The sequence below is a fragment of the Dromiciops gliroides genome, chromosome X (assembly GCF_019393635.1).
Source record: "Dromiciops gliroides isolate mDroGli1 chromosome X, mDroGli1.pri, whole genome shotgun sequence".
NCBI lineage: Eukaryota > Metazoa > Chordata > Mammalia > Microbiotheria > Microbiotheriidae > Dromiciops > Dromiciops gliroides.
The window spans coordinates 27,850,194-27,870,775 of NC_057867.1; the positions used below are offsets into that span (position 1 = coordinate 27,850,194).

General features: G+C 43.6%; 1 protein-coding gene across 2 annotated transcripts in view; it reads left to right on the top strand.

The window, feature by feature from the left end:
• The window catches only part of VSIG4 (V-set and immunoglobulin domain containing 4), a 42,337-nt gene that overhangs the window by 14,751 nt on the left and 7,004 nt on the right, over positions 1-20,582 (top strand). Inside the window, exons 3-8 of one of the 2 annotated variants that reach the window (XM_043974946.1) lie at positions 11,311-11,589; positions 13,368-13,436; positions 15,750-15,836; positions 16,162-16,248; positions 18,123-18,176; positions 19,142-19,246. In XM_043974946.1, the coding sequence (XP_043830881.1) occupies positions 11,311-11,589; positions 13,368-13,436; positions 15,750-15,836; positions 16,162-16,248; positions 18,123-18,176; positions 19,142-19,246 (681 nt within the window). The remainder of the gene's footprint in view (positions 1-11,310; positions 11,590-13,367; positions 13,437-15,749; positions 15,837-16,161; positions 16,249-18,122; positions 18,177-19,141; positions 19,247-20,582) is intronic. The other variant, XM_043974947.1, reaches the window with a different exon arrangement.

The window sequence follows — 20,582 nt, forward strand, 5'->3', positions numbered from 1 at the left end:
TTTCTATTTTTAAAAATTATTTTCTTTTTTCTTTCTTTTTACTTTTTTTTTCTTTTTGGTTGGGCAATGTGGGTGTAATATTCCATTTATTAAGCCCCCGTCATGTCTAATAGTCAATATTCTAAGCCCCCTATCAGCTCTGACATTTTGTGTTCTTAGACCCTTCCCATCTCTAATATTCTATTTTCTTTTCTTTTTTTTGGTTGGGCAGTGATGATTTAATATTCTATTTTCTAAATCCCCCAAAGCTCTATCATTCTATAATGTAAACCTCCTATCAGGCCTGACATTTTTTGTTCTTAGACCACCCCCCTAGCTCTAAAATTCTATTTTCTAAGCCCCCAATAACTCTAACATTCTATATTCTAAACACCTTGTCTGCCCTGATATGTTTTCTTCTTTGACCCCTCCAAGTTCTAATATTCTGTTTACTAAGTCCCCCAGAGCTCTAACATTCTACATTCTAAGCCTACTATCAGCCCTGACATTTTGCGTTCTTTGATCCCCTCCCACCTCTAATATTCTATTTTATTTTTTAAAAATATTGTTCTTTTTTCTTTTCTTTTCTTTTGGTAGGGCAGTGAGGATTTAATATTCTATTTTCTAAATCTCCCAAAGCTCTATCATTCTATAATCTAAACCCCCTATCAGGCCTGAAATTTTTTGTTCTTAGACTGCCCCCCCCCAGCTCTAAAATTCTATTTTCTAAGCCGCCAACAACTCTAACATTCTATATTCCAAATACCTTATCTACCCAGACATTTTTTGTTCTTAGACTCCCCCAGCTCCAATATCCTATTTTCTACTCCCCCCTCAGCTCTAAAATTCTATATTCTAAGCCCCCATCAGGACTGCAATTTTTTGTTCTTAGACCCCCCCCAAGGTCTTACATTCTATTTAATATTCTATTTTCCAACTCCCCAACAGCTCTATCATTCTATAATCCAAACCCCCTAACAATTCTGACATTTTGTGTTCTTGGATCCCACCCCCAACCTCCCCAGCTCTAAAATTCTATTTTCTAAGTCCCCAAAAGCTCTAACATTCTATATTCTAAACACCTTATCTGCGCTGATATTTTTTCTTCTCTGACACCCCCTCAGTCCTAAAATTCTATTTTCTAAGCCCCCAACAACTCTAACATTCTATATTCTTTCTAAACACCTCATGTACCCAGACAATTTTTGGTCTTAGACCCTTCCCAGCTCCAATATTCTATTTTCTAAGCCCCCCCCCCAGCTCTAAAATTCTATATTCTAAGCCCCCAGCAGGACTGCCATTTTTTGTTCTTAGACACCCCCACCCCAGGTCTAAAATTCTATTTAATATTCTAACATTTTATTTAACATTCTATTTTCTAAATCCCCAACACCTCTATCATTCTATAATCTAAACCCCCTATCAGCTCTGACATTTTGTGTTCTTGGATCCCACCCCCACCTCCCCAGCTCTAAAATTCTATTTTCTAAGTCCCCAAAAGCTCTAACATTCTATATTCTAAACACCTTATCTGCACTGATATTTTTTCTTCTCTGACCCCCCCCCTCAGTCCTAAAATTCTATTTTCTAAGCCCCCAACAGCTCTAACATTCTATATTCTAAACACCTTACCTGCACTGACAATTTTTCTTCCATGAGCCCTCCAAGGTCTAATATTGTATTTACTAAGCCCCCCTCAGCTCTAACATTCAATATTCTAAACCCCCTATCAGCTCTGACATTTTGTGTTCTTAAACCCCTCCCAGGTCTAATATCCTATTTTATTTTATTTTATTTTTTTGGTTGGGCCGTGAGTATTTAATATTCTATTTTCTAAATCCCCCACGGTTCTATCATTCTATAATCTAACCCCCCATCAGGCCTGACATTTTTTCTTCTTAGACCATCCCCCTAGCTCTAAAATTCTATTTTCTAAGCCCCCAACAGCTCTAACATTCTATATTCTAAACACCTTGTCTGCCCTGATATTTTTTTTTTATTTTTTGACCCCTCCAAGTTCTGATATTCTATTTACTATTCCCTCCTCAGCTCTAACATTCTATATTCTAAACCCCCTGTCTGCTCTGACATTTGGTGTTTCTAGACCTCTCCCAGCTCTAATATTCTATTTTCCTTTTTTTTTTAAATTTTTTTTCTGTTCTTTTTTTTTTTGACTGGGCAACGAGGGTTTAATATTCTATTTACTAAGCCCCCCTCAGCTCTAACATTCTATATTCTAAGCCCCCTATCAGCTCTGATATTTTTTGTTCTTTGATCCCCTCCCAGCTCTAATATTCTATTTTCTTTTTTTTTTTTTTGGTTGGGCAGTGGGGATTTAATATTCTATTTTCTAAATCCTCCACAGCTCTATCATTCTATAATCTAAACCCCGCATCAGGCCTGACAGTTTTTGTTCTTAGAATGAGCCCTAGCTCCAAAATTCTATTTTCTTAAGCCCCCAACAACTCTAACATTCTATATTCTAAACACCTTATCTACCCAGACATTTTTTGTTTAGACCCCTCCCAGCTCCAATATTCTATTTTCTAATCTCCCCTCAGCTCTAAAATTCTATATTCTAAGCCCCCAGCAGGACTGCCATTTTTTGTTCTTAGACACCCCCCAGTTCTAAAATTCTATTTAATATTCTGACATTCTATTTAATATTCTATTTTCTAAATCCTCAAAAGCTCTATCATTCTATAATCTAAACCCCCTATCAACTCTGACATTTTGTGTTCTTGGATCCCACCCCCAACCTCCCCAGCTCTAATATTCTATTTCCTAAGCCCCCTATCAGGCCTGACATTTTTTGTTCTTAGACTGCCCCCATCTCTAAAGTTTTATTTTCTAAGCCCCCAACAGCTCTAACATTCTATATTCTACATACCTTAACTGCACTGACATTTTTTCTTCCTTGAGCCCTCCAAGTTCTAATATTCTATTTACTAAGCCCCCCCTCAGCTCCAGCATTCTATATTCTAAGCCCCCTATAAGCTCTGATATATTTTGTGTTCTTTGAGCCCCTCCCAACTTTAATATTCTATTTTCCTTTTTTTTTCTTTTTCCTTTTTTTTTTCTTGTTGGGCAGTGAGGATTTAATATTCTATTTTCTAAATCCCCCACAGCTCTATCATTCTATAATCTAAACCCCGCATCAGGCCTGACGGTTTTTGTTCTTAGAATGAGCCCTAGCTCCAAAATCCTGTTTTCTTAAGCCCCCAACAACTCTAACATTCTATATTCTAAACACCTTATCTACCCAGACATTTTTTGTTTAGACCCCTCCCAGCTCCAATATTCTATTTACTATTCCCCCCTCAGCTCTAAAATTCTATATTCTAAGTCCCCACCAGGACTGCCATTTTTGTTCTTAGACACCCCCCAGTTCTAAAATTCTATTTAATATTCTGACATTCTATTTAATATTCTATAATCTAAACCCCCTATCAGGCCTGACATTTTTTGTTCTTAGACTGCCCCCCAGCTCTAAAATCCTCTTTTCTAAGCCCCCAACAACTCTAACATTCTATATTCTAAACACCTAATCTACTCAGACAGTTTTGTTCTTAGACCCCTCCCAGCTCCAATATTCTATTTTCTAATCCCTGCTCAGCTCTAAAATTCTATATTCTAAGCCCCCAGCAGGACTGCAATTTTTTGTTCTTAGACAACCGCCAGTTCTAAAATTATATTTAATGTTCTAACATTCTATTTAATATTCTGTTTTCTAAATCCCCAACAGCTCTATCATTCTATAATCTAAACCCCCTAACAACTCTGACATTTTGTGTTCTTGGATCCCACCCCCAACCTCCCCAGCTCTAATATTCTATTTCCTAAGCCCCCTATCAGGCCTGACATTTTTTGTTCTTAGACCGCCCCCATCTCTAAAGTTTTATTTTCTAAGTCCCCAACAGCTCTAACATTCTATATTCTACATACCTTAACTGCACTGACATTTTTTCTTCCTTGAACCCTCCAAGTTCTAATATTCTATTTACTAAGCCCCCCTCAGCTCTAACATTCTATAGTCTTAGCCCCTTGTCAGCTCTGGCATTTGGTGTTCTAAGACCCCTCCCAGCTCTAATATTTTATTTTCTATTTTTAAAAATTATTTTATTTTTTCTTTCTTTTTTCTTTTGGTTGGGCAATGAGGTTTTAATATTCTATTTACTAAGCTCCCCTGATCTCTGACATTCAATATTCTAAGCTCCCTATCAGCACTGACATTTTACGTTCTTAGACCCCTCCCAGCTCTAATATCCAATTTTCTTTTTTCTTTTCTTTTCTCTTTTTTTATTTGGTTGAGCAATGAGGATTTAATATTCTGTTTTCTAAATCCCCCATAGGTCTATCTTTCTATAATCTAACCCCCATCAGGCCTGACATTTTTTGTTCTTAGCCTGCGCCCCTAGCTCTAAAATTCTATTTTCTAAGCCTCTAACATTCTATATTCTAAAGACCTTATCTACCCAGACATTTTTTGTTCTTAGACCCCTCCCAGCTCTAATATCCTATTTTCTTTTTTCTTTTCTTTTCTTTTCTTTTATTTGGTTGGGCAGTGAGGATTTAATATTCTGTTTTCTAAATCCCCCATAGGTCTATCTTTCTATAATCTAACCCCCATCAGGCCTGATATTTTTTGTTCTTAGACTGCGCCCGTAGCTCTAAAATTCTATTTTCTAAGCCTCTAACATTCTATATTCTAAACATCTTATCTACCCAGAAATTTTTTGTTCTTAGACCCCTCCCAGCTCCAATATTCTACATTCTAATCCCCCCTCAGTTCTAAAATTCTATATTCTAAGCCCCCAGCAGGACTGCCATTTTCTGTTCTTAGACACCCCATTCCAGTTCTAACATTCTATTTAATATTCTAACATTCTAATTAATATTCTAACATTCTATTTTCTAAATGCCCAACAGCTCTCTCATTCTATATTTTAAAGCCCCTATCAACTCTGACATTTTGTGTTCTTGGATTCCCCCCCCACCTCCCCAGCTCTAATATTCTATTTTCTAAGCCCCCTATCAGGCCTGACATTTTTTGTTCTTAGACTGCCCTCTAGCTCTAAAATTTTATTTTCTAAGCCCCCAACAACTCTACCATTCTATATTCTAAACACCTCATGTACCTGGACATTTTTTGTTCTTAGATCCCTCCCAGCTCCAATATTCTATTTTCTAATCCCCCCTAAGCTCTAAAATTCTATATTCTAAGCCCCCAGCAGGACTGCAATTTTTTGTTCTTAGACAACTGCCAGTTCTAAAATTATATTTAATGTTCTAACATTCTATTTAATATTCTATTTCCTAAGCTCCCAACAACTCTACCATTCTATATTCTAAACACCTCATGTGCCCGGACATTTTTTGTTCTTAGATCCCTCCCAGCTCCAATATTCTATTTTCTAATCCCCCCTAAACTCTAAAATTCTATATTCTAAGCCCCCAGCAGGACTGCAATTTTTTGTTCTTAGACACCCTCTCCCAGTTCTAAAATTCTATTTAATATTCTGATATTCTATTTAATATTCTATTTTCTAATCCCCCCTAAACTCTAAAATTCTATATTCTAAGCCCCCAGCAGGACTGCAATTTTTTGTTCTTAGACACCCTCTCCCAGTTCTAAAATTCTATTTAATATTCTAATATTCTATTTAATATTCTATTTTCTAAATCCCCAACAGCTCTATCATTCTATAATCTAAACCCCCTATCAACTCTGACATTTTGTGTTCTTGGATGCCCCCCCCACCTCCCCAGCTCTAATATTCTATTTTCTAAGCCCCCTATCAGGCCTGACATTTTTTGTTCTTAGACTGCCCTCTAGTTCTAAAGTTTTATTTTCTAAGCCTCCAACAGCTCTAACATTCTATGTTCTACATACCTTATCTGCACTGATGTTTTTTCTTCCTTGAGCCCTCCAAGTTCTAATATTCTACTTACTAAGCCCCCCTCAGCTCCAGCATTCTATATTCTAAGCACCCTATAAACTCTGACATTTGGCGTTCTAAGACCCCTCCCAGCCCTAATATTCTTTTTTCTTTCTTTTTTAAAATTTTTTTCTTTTTTCTGTTCTTTTTTTTTTTGGTTGGGCAATGAGGGTTTAATATTCCATTTTCTAAGTCCCCCACATCTCAATCATTCTATATTCTCAACCACCTTCACCTCTGACATTTTATGTTCTTAGACCCCTCGCAGCTATTATATTCCATTTTCTATTTTTTTTAATTATTTTCTTTTTTCTTTCTTTTTCTTTTGGTTGGGCAATGAGGGTTTAAGATTCTATTTACTAGTCCCCTCTTGTTTCTAACATTCAATTTTCTAAGCCCCCTATCAGCTCTAACATTTGGTGTTCTTAGACCTCTCCCAACTCTAATATTCTATTTTCTATTTTTTAAAATTGTTTTCTTTTTTCTGTTCTTTTTTTTGATTGGGCAACGAGGGTTTAATATTCTATTTACTAAGCCCCATCAGATCTAACATTCTATATTCTAAGCCCCCTATAAGCTCTGACATTTTGTGTTCTTTGATCCCCTCCCAGCTATAATATTCTATTTTCTTTTTTTTCTTCCTTTTTTTTTTTGGTTGGGCAGTGGGGATTTAATATTGTATTTTCTAAATCCCCCACTGTTCTATCATTCTATAATCTAAACCCCTTATCAGGCCTGACATTTTTTGTTCTTAGACAGCTCCCGTAGCTCTAAAATTCTATTTTCTAAGCCCTCAACAACTCTAACATTCTATATTCTAAACACCTTATCTACCTAGACTTTTTTTTGTTCTTAGACCCCTCCCAGCTCCAATATTCTATTTTCTAATCCCCACTCAGCTCTAAAATTCTATATTCTAAGCCCCCATCAGGACTGCCATTTTTCATTCTTAGACCACCCCCAGTTCTAAAATTCTATTTAATATTCTAACATTCTATTTAATATTCTGTTTTCTAAGTCCCCAACAGTTCTAACATTCTATATTCTAAACACCTTATCTGCACTGACATTTTTTCTTCCTTGAACCCTCCAAGGTCTAATATTCTATTTCCTAATCCCCTGTCAGCTGTAACATTCTATATTCTAAGCCCCTATCAGCTCTGGCATTTGGTGTTCTAAGACGCCTCCCAGCTCTAATATTCTATTTTCTATTTTTAAAAATTATTTTCTTTTTTCTTTCTTTTTCTTTTGGTTGGGCAACGAGGGTTTAATATTCTATTTACTAAGCGCTCCTCAGCTCTAATATTCAATATTCTAAGCCCCAATCAGCTCTGGAATTTGGTGTTCTTAGACCCCTCCCAGCTCTAATATTCTATTTTCTTTTTTTTTTTTTTTGGTTGGGCAGTGAGGATGTAACGTTCTATTTTCTAAATCCCCCACAGCTCTATGATTCTATAATCTAAACCCCCATCAGGCCTGACATTTTTGTTTTTGTTTCTTTTGTTTTTGGTGAGGCAATTGGGGTTAAGTGACTTGCCCAGGGTCACACAGCTAGTAAGTGTCAAGTGTCTGAAACTGGATTTGAACTCAGGTCCTCCTGAATCCAGGGCCAGTGCTCTATCCACTGCGCCAACTAGGTGCCCCGACATTTTTTGTTCTTAGACAGCCCCCTAGCTCTAAAATTCTATTTTCTAAGCCCCCAACCACTCTAACATTCTATATTCTAAACACCTTATCTGCCCTGACACTTTTTCTTCTTTGACTCCACCAAATTCTAATATTTTATTTACTAAGCCCCACTCAGCTCTAACATTCTATACTCTAAGCCCCCTATCAGCTCTGACATTTTGTGTTCTTAGACCCCTCCCAGCTCTAAAATTCTATTTTTCTTTTTTTCTTTTCTTTTCTTTTTTGGTTGGGCAGTGAGAATGTAATATTCTATTTTCTAAATCCCTCACAGCTCTCTCATCCTATAATCTAAACCCCCTATCAGGTCTGACATTTTTGGTTCTCAGACCACCCCCCTAGCTCTAAAATTCTATTTTCTAAGCCACCAACAGGTCTAAAATTCTATATTCTAAACACCTTATCTGCCCTGATATTTTTTCTTCTTTGACCCCTCCAAGTTCCAATAATCTATTCACTAAGCTCCCCACCCCTCACCCCTTCAGCTCTAACATTCTATATTCTAAGCCACCTATCAGCTCTGGCATTTTGTGGTTTTGGATCCACCCCCCAGCTCTAAAATTCTATTTTCTAAGCTCCCTATCAGGCCTTACATTTTTTGTTCTTAGTCTGCTCCACCTAGCTCTAAAATTCTATTTTCTAAGCCCCCAAACATTCTAACATTCTATATTCTAAACACCTTATCTGCCCTGCTATTTTTTTCTTCTTTGACTCTCCAAGTTCTAATATTCTATTTACTAAGCCCCCCTTAGCTCTAACATTCTAGTCAAAGCCCCTTATGAGGACTGACATTTTTTGTTCTTAGATCACCCCCATTGCTATGAAATTTTATTTTTTAAGGCCCCAACAACTCTTACATTCTATATTCTAAAAACCTTTTCTGCCCTGACATTTTTTCTTCTTTGACTCCTCCAAACTCTAAGATTCTATTTGCTAAGCCCCCCACAGTACTAACACTCCATAATCTACACACCTATCAGCCTTGACTTCTTTTTTCTAAGACCCCTCCCAGCTGTATAAATCTATTTTCTAAGCCCTCACATCTGTAACATTCTATATTTTAAATACCCTATCAGCCTTGATGTTTTCTGATCTTAAGACTCCTCCCAATTCTAATATTCTATTTTTTTTTTGGCTGGGCACTGAGGCTTTAATATTCTATTATCTCAGGCACCCACGGCTCTAACATTCTCTATCCTAAGCCCCCTATCATCTCTGATATTTTGTGTTCTTAGACCCCTTCCAGCTCTAATATTCTATTTTCTAAGCCCCGCTGAGCTCTAACATTCTATGGTCTAATCCCTCCCTCAGCTCTGTCTGTATTCTTAGACCTCCAGCCAGCTCTAACAATCTGTCTCAAGGCCCCGCCCAGCTCTGACATTCTATGTTCTCTGGCGCCCCCTACCTCTGACATTGTCTTCTTAGACTCCTCAGAGCTCTAATATTCTATGTTCTATGTTCTAAGACCCTTCCCAGCTCTAATATCGATTTTCTAAGCCCCCCAGAGCTCTAGCATTCCATATTCTAGACCCCCTATCAGCCCTGACATTTTGTGTTCTTCCACACCTTGCAGCTCCAATATACTATTTTCTAATTCCCCCCTCAGTTCTAACATTCTATATTCTAAGCCCCCATCAGGACTGACATTTTTTGTTCTTCGACCCCCCTTCAGTTCTAAAATTCTATTTTCTAAGCCCCCAACAAGTCTAACATTCTAGATTCTAAACACCCTATAAGCCCAGACATTTTTTGTTCTTAGACCCTCCCAGCTCTAAAATTCTATTTTCTAAGCCCCCGACAGCTCTAACATTCTATATTCTAAACACTTTATCTGCCCTGATATTGTTTCTTCTTAGACCCCTCCCAGCTCTAATATTCTATTTTCTAACCCCCCTGAGCTCTAACATTCTATATTCCAAGCCCTCCCTCAGCTGTCTTTCTGTGTTCTTAGACCTCCCCCAGCTCCAACAATCAGTCTCAAGGCCCCGCCCAGCTCTGACATTCTATGTTCTCTGGCGCCCCCTACCTCTGACATTGTCTTCTTAGACCCCTCCCAGCTCTAATATTCGATTTTCTAATCCCTCCTCAGCTATAACATTCTATATTCTAAGCCCCCTATCAGGACTGACATTTTTTATTCTTTGACTCCTCCAAGCCCTCCACAGTACTAATGCTCTATACTGACACCCCTATCTGCCCTGACTTTTTTTTCTTAGACCCCTCCCAGCTCTATAAATCTTTTTTCTAAGCCCCCCACGTCTGTAACATTCTCTATTCAAAACGTCCTATCAGCTTTGATGTTTTCTGATCTTAGACTCCTCTCAATTCTAATATTCTATTTTCTTTTTTTTTCTTTTTTTTTTTTTTTTTTGGTTGGGCACTAAGGATTTAATATTCTATTTTCTCAGGCTCTCGCAACTCTAATAGGGTCAGCTAGGTGGCACAGTGGATAGAGCACTAGCCTTGGATTCAGGAGGACCTGAGTTCAAATCCAGCCTCAGACACTTGACACTTACTAGCTGTGTGACCCTGGGCAAGTCACTTAACCCTCATTGCCCTGAAAAACAAACAAACAAAAATATTCTATATTCTAAACACCTTATCTGCCTTGACATTTTTTCTTCTTTGTGTTTTTGTTTGTTTGTTTGTTTTTGGTGAGGCAATTGGGGTTAAGTGACTTGCCCAGGGTCACACAGCTAGTAAGTGTTAAGTGTCTGAGGCTGGATTTGAACTCAGATCCTCCTGAGTCCAGGGCCCGTGCTCTATCCACTGCGCCATCTAGCTGCCTCCATTTTTTCTTCTTTGACCCCTCCAACCTCTAATATTCTGTTTACTAAGCCCCCCTGAGCTCTAACATTCTATATTCTAAGCCCCTATCAGCTCTGACATTTTGTGTTCCTAACACCCCCCCCCCGGCTCTAATATTTATTTTCCAAGCCCCCCCCCCAGAGCAAACCCCCTATCGGCCCTTACATTTTGTGTTCTTCGACACCTTCCAGCTCTAATACTGTACTTTCTGAGCCCCCAACAGCTCTAAGATTCTATATTCTAAGCCCCCTCCCACCTCTGACATTCTGTGTTCTTAGACCCCTCCTAGCTTTAACAGTCTATTTTCTAAGGTCCCCTCAATTGTAACAATCCATATTCTGGGGGCGGTTGGGTAGCACAATGGATAGCGCACCGGCCCTGGATTCAGGAGGACCTGAGTTCAAATCCGGGATCCGTCACTTGACACTTACTAGCTGTGTGACCTTGGGCAAGTCACTTAACCCCCATAGCCCTACAAAACAAACAAACAAACAATCCATATTCTAAGCCCCCTCTCAGCTCCGACATTCTGTGTTCTAAAACCTCTCTTTGTGCAGACACTTTTTCTCCCACCTTTGACCTCTTCTTCTCTTGGGTCCCTGGCATCTCTGTCTTTGTTGATGAATTCCTTTCTCAGTATGACTATGTCCTTTCTGCATTCTTCCAGCCCTCTCCAGCATCTTTTTCCGTTTTCTCTGAGCCCACAATCTCCCTTTTTCTTTGGGTTTTCCCCTTCAGCTCTCCAGGCTTGTGCCCCCATGTAGCTGTCCAGCCCTGCCAGCACCCTCTTTCAGTCACCTTGCAGACATTCCCCTGAAGCCTGCCCTCAGTCCTTGTATCCTTTCCCCTGCCTGACCCTCTCTCTCTCTCTCTCTCTCTCTCTCTCTCTCTCCTGTAGTTCCAGCCTCCAAGCCCTTGGTGACTTCAGGCTCCGACTACGGCTTCAAGGTTCCGCACGGCATGAGGATCAGTCTTGTGTGCCAGGCCAATGGGTCTCCACCTATCACCTACAAGTGGTACAAGGGGAAGCCAGAGGGGAATCTGACTGAGATGACTTCTTTTGGTACACTCTTATTTAAGCCTGCCCAGGTGTCTGACTCTGGGATGTACTTCTGTGTAGCCAAGGCTCGTGTTGGCCCTGAGCAGATGAGTGACCTTGTCCACTTTGTCGTCACAGGTGAGCTGCCACCTTCATTGCCTGCTTTCCCTACTTGTGGCCCACAGAGGGCCCTGGGGGGCAGTTTCCTGTGCCATAGGGAAACTTGGGTTCTCTCTTTTTTTTTCTTTTTTTGGGGGGGCGAGGGGGGTGGGCAATGACGGTTAAGTGACTTGCCCAGGGTCACACAGCTAGTAAATGTCAAGTGTCTGAGGCTGGATTTGAACTCAGGTCCTCCTGAATCCAGAGCTCGTGCTTTATCCACTGAAGTGCCACCTACCTGCCCCCTTGGATTATCTCTTTGATCTCCCTTTGTTTGCTGTGTGATTTTAGCAGGTCTCTGAAGCCAAACTTAAGTATGGGGAAATGGGGCTGCTAATACCTTCTCAGAAACCCTAAGCATTATACACATGGAAGGGATGCTAATGGTCAATCTATCAATCCAGAAGCATTTCTTTTTTTTTCCCTTTTTTTTTAAGTGAGGCAATTGGGGTTAAGTGACTTGCCCAGGGTCACACAGCTAGTACATGTCAAGTGTCTGAGGCTGGATTTGAACTCAGGTACTCCTGACTCCAGGGCCGGTGCTCTATCTACTGCGCCATCTAGCTGCCCCCAGAAGCATTTCTTAAGTGCTTACTGTGCCACAGTGCGGGACTAGTGACCCAAAGTAAGGCAAAAACTCCAAACCTTTCCTGCCCTCAAGCAGCTTACAAGTGAATGGTCACATTTGGCCAGTGGTAAAAATTATTTGGGGAGGTCGGGGCAGAGGTCAGTGGGATGGAGATATAAGCATGGCTGGTTTAGCTAATTGAAGACAGTGTGTCATCGTGGAAAGGACACTGAATATAAAATCAGAACTGAGCTTTGAATCTCGCCTCTGACACTCACACATCTTTTGTAGGAAGTCACTGTAGTTCTCTGGGACTCAGTTTTCCCTTCATAAAATGGGAATGATGGCACTTGTACCACGTACCTCTCAGGGCTCTTTTCAGGACTGGATGGAAAGTACTTCAGTTATTGTTTCCATGTTTGGAAGAAAGCACATAGGGGTAGCTAGGTAGCATAGTGGATAAAGCACCGGCCCTGGATTCAGGAGGACCTACTTGTACCACGTACCTCTCAGGGCTCTTTTCAGGACTAGATGGAAAGTACTTCAGTTATTGTTTCCATGCTTGGAAGAAAGCACATAGGGGTAGCTAGGTGGCATAGTGGATAAAGCACCGGCCCTGGAGTCAGGAGGACCTGAGTTCAAATCTGGCCTCAGACACTTGACACTAGCTGTGTGACCCTGGGCAAGTCACTTAACCCCAATTGCCTCACTAAAAAAAAAAAGGAAAGAAAGAAAGCACATAGAACCTCATAGTCATTCCAGAATCTGCTGGAACCAGTTGGAACCTACTAGAACCTGCTAGGATCAGAGACACAGATGAGGAACCCGAGGTCTAGAGAACAGAAAGGGGATGAAGCTGGGATTCTGGTATCTTCTAACTCTAAGGCAAAACAATGCTCTTGACCCTGGCACCTGGAGACCTCAAAGATCAGAACTGAATCAGAACCTCACAGCTAGGCAGGGCTGGAAGAGGTCATTTCCCAGGTTAAGGGACTTGACCGAGGCCAAAGGCAGAGATGGGAGAAGAGATGGGGATACTTCGGGTCTGGGTCCGACAAACCTCACTAGTCTAGACCAGACCCTTGATCCACAGCAGTTGTCCATGGGGTGGGGGATGGGGGGAAGGGAGAAAGAAGGAAGGGGGAACAAACATGATGGTAACTGGGTCTCCTGTCACCTCCCCTTGCAGACTCTTCCAGGAGGCCTACTTCACAGGTGCTGCCTGGGGAATTGACAACCAGCACACCCCCCTTTGAAGGTGAGTCCCCCTGGAGACCGAGGGCAGGGGGGTTGGGGGGAGGGGATGAATGATGCAGGAAGGGCATTTACAGAGAGGGCATCATAGATGGCAGTGCCAGGGTACCAGTGGCAGAAATATAAGCTCTGCCAAGTTACTAGGCAGGTGAAGCTGAGCCTCAATACTCAGACTTGCAAGGCTCTCTCTGAATGCTAGAACTTGAAGGAATTTTGTGACGAAATTGTCTTGTGAACTGTCAAAGGGCTGTTGTTATGATGCGTACCTCTGCAGTCATTAGGTTCACATTGGTAACAATGCTTACCTCAGGGATTAATCTAAAGGGGAAGTCGAGGCTGGCACCTCGGGCCATACATCCTCTGAGAAAGGCCTTGATGGGGAGCTATGGGGCAAGCATGAGAAGGCCAAGGGCATCTCCTTCAAAGAGCATATTTCATTCATTTGGTCAAGCATTCATTTAATATGATCATGGTGTGCTAGGATCAAAAGAGGAAACTGAGGCCTGTGACTCGCCCAAAGTCATACAGGTAGAAAGTAGCAGAGCCAAAATGTAAACCTAGGCCTTCTCTGTAAAATTATGGGATTGGATAGATGGCCTCTGAGGGCTTTTCCAACTCGGTATCTGACCAGCCTAACATCACTTCAGACTGGGTGGTCAGAGTAGGTTCCCATTTGACTTGGGTCTTAGAGGATGGGTAAGATTTTGACAGGCAGAGATACAGAGGATAGAAGAGTGAGGGCATTCCTAGAAGAGGGACTTGTTTGAGCAAAGGTATGGAGGTGGGAATGCTCAGTGTATTTTGAAGTGATTGGAAGAGATTTGGGTTTGATTGGAACACAGAACCCGAGAAGAGGAAAGACGCCTAAAATAAATGATGAATTATTATGCAGTGACAGTTTTGTCATCAGAGGTTCTCTATGCCAGTGAAATCCCAAGTCCAGTCCTTATTCAGAATTATTTTTTGGAATAGTTTTGGAGATTCTGTTTGTGCTGAGGACACCAAAGAAGCCCTTTGGAAAAGGGAGGTGGTAGTTTGGGGCTTAGGGTACCATCTGGTGTCTGCCCCCGACATAACAACATGACTCTGGGTGGGGGGGGGCTGGAAATGCCACCTGATCTGGTGCTACAGCTGTGGTCAGGAGACTATGACCTTTCTGACCTCTGGGGTCTTCATCTGCAAAGGGGAATAGGAAGATCTTTGGTGTCCACTTGGTGCTGAGTATTGCATCATCTTGCTCTTCTTACTCTACCCCATGCTTCCTCTCATATTTTAGTGTTTTCCATTTTCCCCCCACAGGATCTTCTTTATATATTTCTGTTTATGGCCATGAGGGCCTTGGTGGACAGCAAAAAGCATGAAGCTTGGGGCAGCTAGGTGGCGCAGTGGATAGAGTATTGGCCCTGTAGTCAGGAGTACCTGAGTTCAAATCCAGCCTCAGACACTTAACACTAGCTTTGTGACCCTGGGCAAGTCACTTAACCCCAATTGCCTCACTTAAAAAAAAAAAAAAAAGCATGAGGCTTAAAAGTCCTCAGTCCTGAGTTTGAGTCCCAGCTATGGGACTTACTGGCCTTGTGGCTGTGTCTGGGTCACTTGAATTTCCCTGGTCCTCAGTTTCCTCACTTGTAAAACAAAACTAATAATGCTTGCAGTACCCACCTCAATTTGGAAATCATATAATCCACAGCCCATACCTTTAGCCTTTGTTGTCACAGGTGACACAGGCCCTTCAGTGGAAAAGAACACTGACCCGGGGTCAGAGAGCTTGAGTTCAAATATTAGTTCTTCAACTCTCTAGGCAGAGGTTATGTAACCTTAGGCAAGTCACTTATTTCCCTTCTTCTGGGCCTCAGTTTCCTCCTCTGTGAAATGAGAAGATTAAGCTAATTTCTTGAGTCCCCTCTGACTGACGTCCTTGGCACTATAGTCTCTCGGTCTGCTGGCCTCTAATCTACCCTTGAGAAATCTGTTTTCCAACTTCTTGGATACCTCCATTGTCCTTTGACCCTTCTCTAACTTCTCAGTACCTTGGCTGAACACAGAGATGACAAGGTAGAGGGAAGGCCTAATCATTTGGGGGGATCAATCAATTAACCCAGTATTCTCCACGTGACATGTTTGATACAGACCCAAGTTTCCTGTTCCTGTGAGGCATGATCTCTATTCTGGCTATACTGCATGGCCAGGTTGTGATCCATCCTGACCCTCAGAGTGTTTTCTGCCTTAGTGTCACATGGAATCAGCCATCAACATGTGAGGGTCCCCCCAGCAGCATATCCAGATTTCCCCTGATCTCATTTCCTTGTTTGCATAGTAATACACCCGTCAACCACAGTGATCCCATCTAGAGACCAGACGTCCACAACAGGTGGCTTCTCGGGGGCAACCACTATTGGGCCAGGTAAGGGCCAGATCAGGGCTTTGCCCTGCTCCTTCTATTTCCTTTTTTTGTGGGGCAATGAGGGTTAAGTGACTTGCCCAGGGTCACACAGCTAGTGAGTGTCCTTGACACTTAGGTCCTCCTGAATCCAGGGCCAGTGCTTTATCCACTGCAGTGCCACCTAGCTGCCCCGCTTCTTTTTCTGAAGCACCCTACCTGTGCTCCCAGAGGCCCAAGGTAGGAGAGGGCCTGGAGCAGAGTGGGTAGTAATGTCCTCACACTTGCGTGGTGCAGGGCTCAGCTCCTCACTGAATGATGCCTTAATCTTGGTTTTCTGTTGCCATAGCAACGCATGGCGCTGCTACACAGATGTCACCTGGGGAGCAGACAACCATGGAGGCCGGCCATGCTGGGGGAAGCGGTAAAGGTCCAGGTGAGATCAACAAGACTTTCTTTCCATTTGCAGACCCTCACGGCCTACCCCCACCCCCACACTTGGCCAATGATCTTCAAGTACCTTTTGGATATACAGTGGAGTTTCCTCCCCCTCCCCAGAGCTTCAGGGACTTCGGACTGCATTAGAATGACGACCTTCCCTCTCCATCTCCCCTTCCGGGCCCAGTATGTTAGGGACACCTTCTCCAGCCAGCATCCCCAATGTGTCTGTCCCTGGCTTTGCATTTTCCTCTCCAGGGCAGCATGGCCCCTTGGCTGGCTTTGGCACCAGTCAATAGTGGCAAGAGGCCTAGCTTTGGGGCCTGCCTCTGCCTCTCCCTCTCTTCCTCAGTTTGTTTTAGTTAACCTCTATAGCAAAGCTTCTTAAACTGGGAGTCGCCACCCCATAACTTAATGGTACTCAAACATTTGGCAACAATAAAAGGTTACCTATTGCGTTAAGCATTTCTTGGGCAAAAAAGGTGTCACGAGTGGGAAAAGTTTAAGAAGCCCTTCTCTAGATAATAGTGCTTACTTTGTGACAGCCACTGTGCCAACAACTTTACAATGAATATTTCATTTGTTCCTCACAACCCTGGGAGGTAGATGATTTTATTATCCACCTTTTAGAGATGAAGAAACAGAAGCAGACAGAGGTTAAGTGACTTGCTCAGGGTCACATGGCTAGTAAGTATCAGAGGCTGGATTTGAACTCAGGGCTTCCTGAGTAGAGGCCCAGCTTTAACCACTGCACTGCTAAGTCTCTAGGCCCCAGGTCAGCTGGAGTGCTATGGACTCATCCTGGTGGCCATTGCCACCTCCCTCCTTTGACAGGCAGTAGTATGGGATCTCCACCAGGACAAGGGCGGTGAAGGGTTCAGCATGGAGGGGTGAGGGGTATAACCTGGGTGGGGAATCAGTGGGTCCTATTTCTTATCGGGCTTGGCTTCTGGGCCCTAGGGACTGCTGGCTGACAGTGGAGGTGTGTGGATACCCCACACATAACATCCTCGGCCATTGAGTTTTGGCTTTCTTTCCTTTTTTTTTTTCGGTGAGGCAATTGGAGTTAAGTGACTTGCCCAGGGTCACACAGCTAGTAAGTGTCAAGTGTCTGAGACCAGATTTGAACTTAGGTCCTCCTGACGCCAGGGCCGGTGCTCTATCCACTGCACCACCCAGCTACCCCAGGTTTTGACTTTCAAGGCCCACCCTTCAGCCAACAATCCCAATGCTGATTGGGCAGCAGGGCTGTCTGTCACCAGGCCCTGCTCATAAAATCATGATTTATATCACTTTTGATGGTCTCATGCCACATCTGGGGTCCCCCAGTTTGACTCCAGGGGGCAGGATGCCCATCATCCCCACATTCACTAAGTATGGAAACACTAGGCCAGGTGTCCTACTGCTATCCAGATTCAAGAATCACAGAATGCCATAGCTGGATGAGACCATAGTGGCAGCTCAGATGAGATCATGGATGTCAAGTGCTTTGCAAGCCTTAAAATGCAACCCAAAGGGCAGCTGGGTGGCACAGTGGATAAAGCACTGGCTCTGGATTCAGGAGGACCTGAGTTCAAATCCAGCCTCAGACACTTGACACTAGCTGTGTGACCCTGGGCAAGTCACTTAACCCTCATTGCCCCAGAAAAAAAAAAAAACCTAAAACGCAACCCAGAGTTGTTTATTATAATTATTATTACCTAGTTCAACCCTTACATATTACAGAAATCCAGAGAGGGAAGGGACTTGTCCAAAGTCACACAGTGACTAAGTGGCATAGGCAGGATTTGAATCTGGGTCCCCTGACTCTGCATGTTGGTCTATACCACCTTGCAAAGACCACAGACCACCCCCATGTCCCCCTCCTTGTAGGTCCGACTTCAGGAGTTGCATTGAGGGACCAGGGAAACGCCAGCAAAAGAACAGGTAGGAGTGGCTGAGGTGGTGGAGGTGGGAGCTTGGGGGAAGGAGGTGTCCCAGAAAGCAGATGGTCAGCCATCCCATGTGCCTGCGCGGCTCTGTGCTTGGCTGCATCCATTCAGTAACCAGCCAATCAACAAGCACCTATGTACCAGGCACACTGCTACCCTGTGACCTTTCCCAGGCTTGAGGTTTAGCTTGGCTGAGGGGGGAGGGGAGTGGGGCTGGGGGCCGCCTCTATCCCAAACATTGAGCCTACTGTGTCAGGACTGGTCCTAAAGGCCCAGGGGGAGGGTCCTATAGTTACTGTGTCCGGGGTGACTGTGTGGTGATAGGCTATGACGCATAGCACATGCGCAGCAAAGGAAGCGTCCCTGGGCCCTGTTCTTGGCCTTCCGGGAACGTGACTGGGACCGGACCAATGGTTGGGCTCTTGGTCCAGAGCACGGGGCGCCAAGTCCAAAAGTAGTGGGCCATTCTCCCTCCCGTGCCCGTTCCTAACCTCCTTTCCCTTTTCCTCTCCTTCTCTGTCCCCTTCCGTTTCCTTCCCTCCTCTCCCCTCCCCTCTCTCCTCTCTCCCATCTCCTTCTCCCCTCCCCTTTCCCTTCCTTCCCCTCTCTTCTCCCTCCCCTCTTCCCACTCTCCTCTCTTCTCCCCTCTCCTCTCCCCCCTTCCCTCTCCTCCCTCCCTTCCCCTTCACTAGATCTCTCTGTGTCTTCAGGGACTAGAGAGCAGACTCTGAGTATGTTGAGTGATCCCTAGTTAAACCACAGGACCGTGTTCTTGTCTTGAGCCTGAGCCTGAGGCTGTGGCCAATATAGAAAATGGGCGCATGGGAGAAGCTAAAAGTCCAGGGACCTGGCCTTGGGGGAGCGGCTGGGAGAATGGCAATCTGGCTGCAGGTGACTGCTGCCCCCCACCCCACCCCAAGCAGCATTTCCAAAGCCCTCTGGAAATGTTTCCTCTATTAGGCAGACAAGGCCTGCCGCTCTATGCCATCATCCTCATCGTCTTACTCTGCATCGTGCTGGTCTTTGCCACGGTCTTTGGCTTCTGCCGGAGGAAATCTCAAGATGGTGAGTGTGGCCCAACTTTGTGTTTGTGCATGTGTGTGTGTGTGTGTGTGTGTGTGTTTCCTCAGACCGTTATTCAGTCTTGTAATCTCAGAGCTAGAGGGGACCTCAAAAGTCAATTTGATCCCCCTCCCTCTACAGCATCCAGGCTTGGCTTGAAAATCTCTAATGACGGTGAACTCACTACATACTTAGTACCTGGGACAGCTCCAGTTGGCAGGAAGTTTCCCCTTATATACAGCCTCAATCTGCGCCACTACAACATCCCCTATTGCTCCTGGTTCTCCTCTTTGGGGCCAAGCTCAACAAGGCACGTGCGCGCGCACACACACGGCAGTCCTTCATAGACTTGAAGATAGCTCAATATCATGACACCTCCTGGAGGTGTCATGATATTGACACCTCTGTCAGACCTGGAGGTGTCATGATATTGACACCTCTGTCAGGCCTGGAGGTGTCATGATATTGACACCTCTGTCAGGCTCCCCAGTCCCATTCACTGGTTTTCAATGATGTGGACTCAATGTCCTACATCGTCCTAGATGCTTCCACTTGGCTGATGCCCCTCCTCACCTATGACACCCCAAAGTGAACAAAGCCCTCAGTCTTACCAGGACAGACCTGTCAAATGGGTCATTCACTTACTCAACAATATCTGCCCCACACCCAGAGAATGAGATGACTCAGTTTCTGCTCCCACAGACCCTATAGAGGGTCAGAGTTTGGAGGGGCCCTTGAGGATTGTCTAGTCTAGTGCAGTCTCTTCATTTTACAGAGGAGGAAACTGGCTTAGAGAGGGGAATGATTTGTTCAGGGCTCTTTCTGCAACTGAATCAGGGTGCTCACAGTCAGCTTAGGACATTAGAGTCCTCCATGGGAATCATTTAACTGGTACCAACTATCAGTCTCTACAAGTGATCCGTGAAGCAACAATCATATTCTAGGAGGTCGGGAAAGGGAGAAATACAGGGAAAAGAACCCAGGTTCTGGAATCAGGGAGAAATAGCACTGAGCTTCAGTTCAAGACCCTGGGGTGAACCACTTACTATCTAAGGCATAGAATCAGAGTTTTGGAATCAAAAGCGGGGGCCATTAGGTGACGCTGCAGTGGATAAAGCACCAGCCCTGGATTCAGGAAGACCTGAGTTCAAATCCGGCCTCAGACACTTGACGCTTAACTAGCCATGTGACTCTGAGCAAGTCACTTAACCCTCATTGCCCCTCAAAAAAAAAAAGGGACCTTCGAAGTCATATACTCTCATTTTCCAGATGGAATAACTGAGGTCAATCAATAGGTAAAGTGACTTACCCATGGTCACACATAGATAGTGGCAAAGGT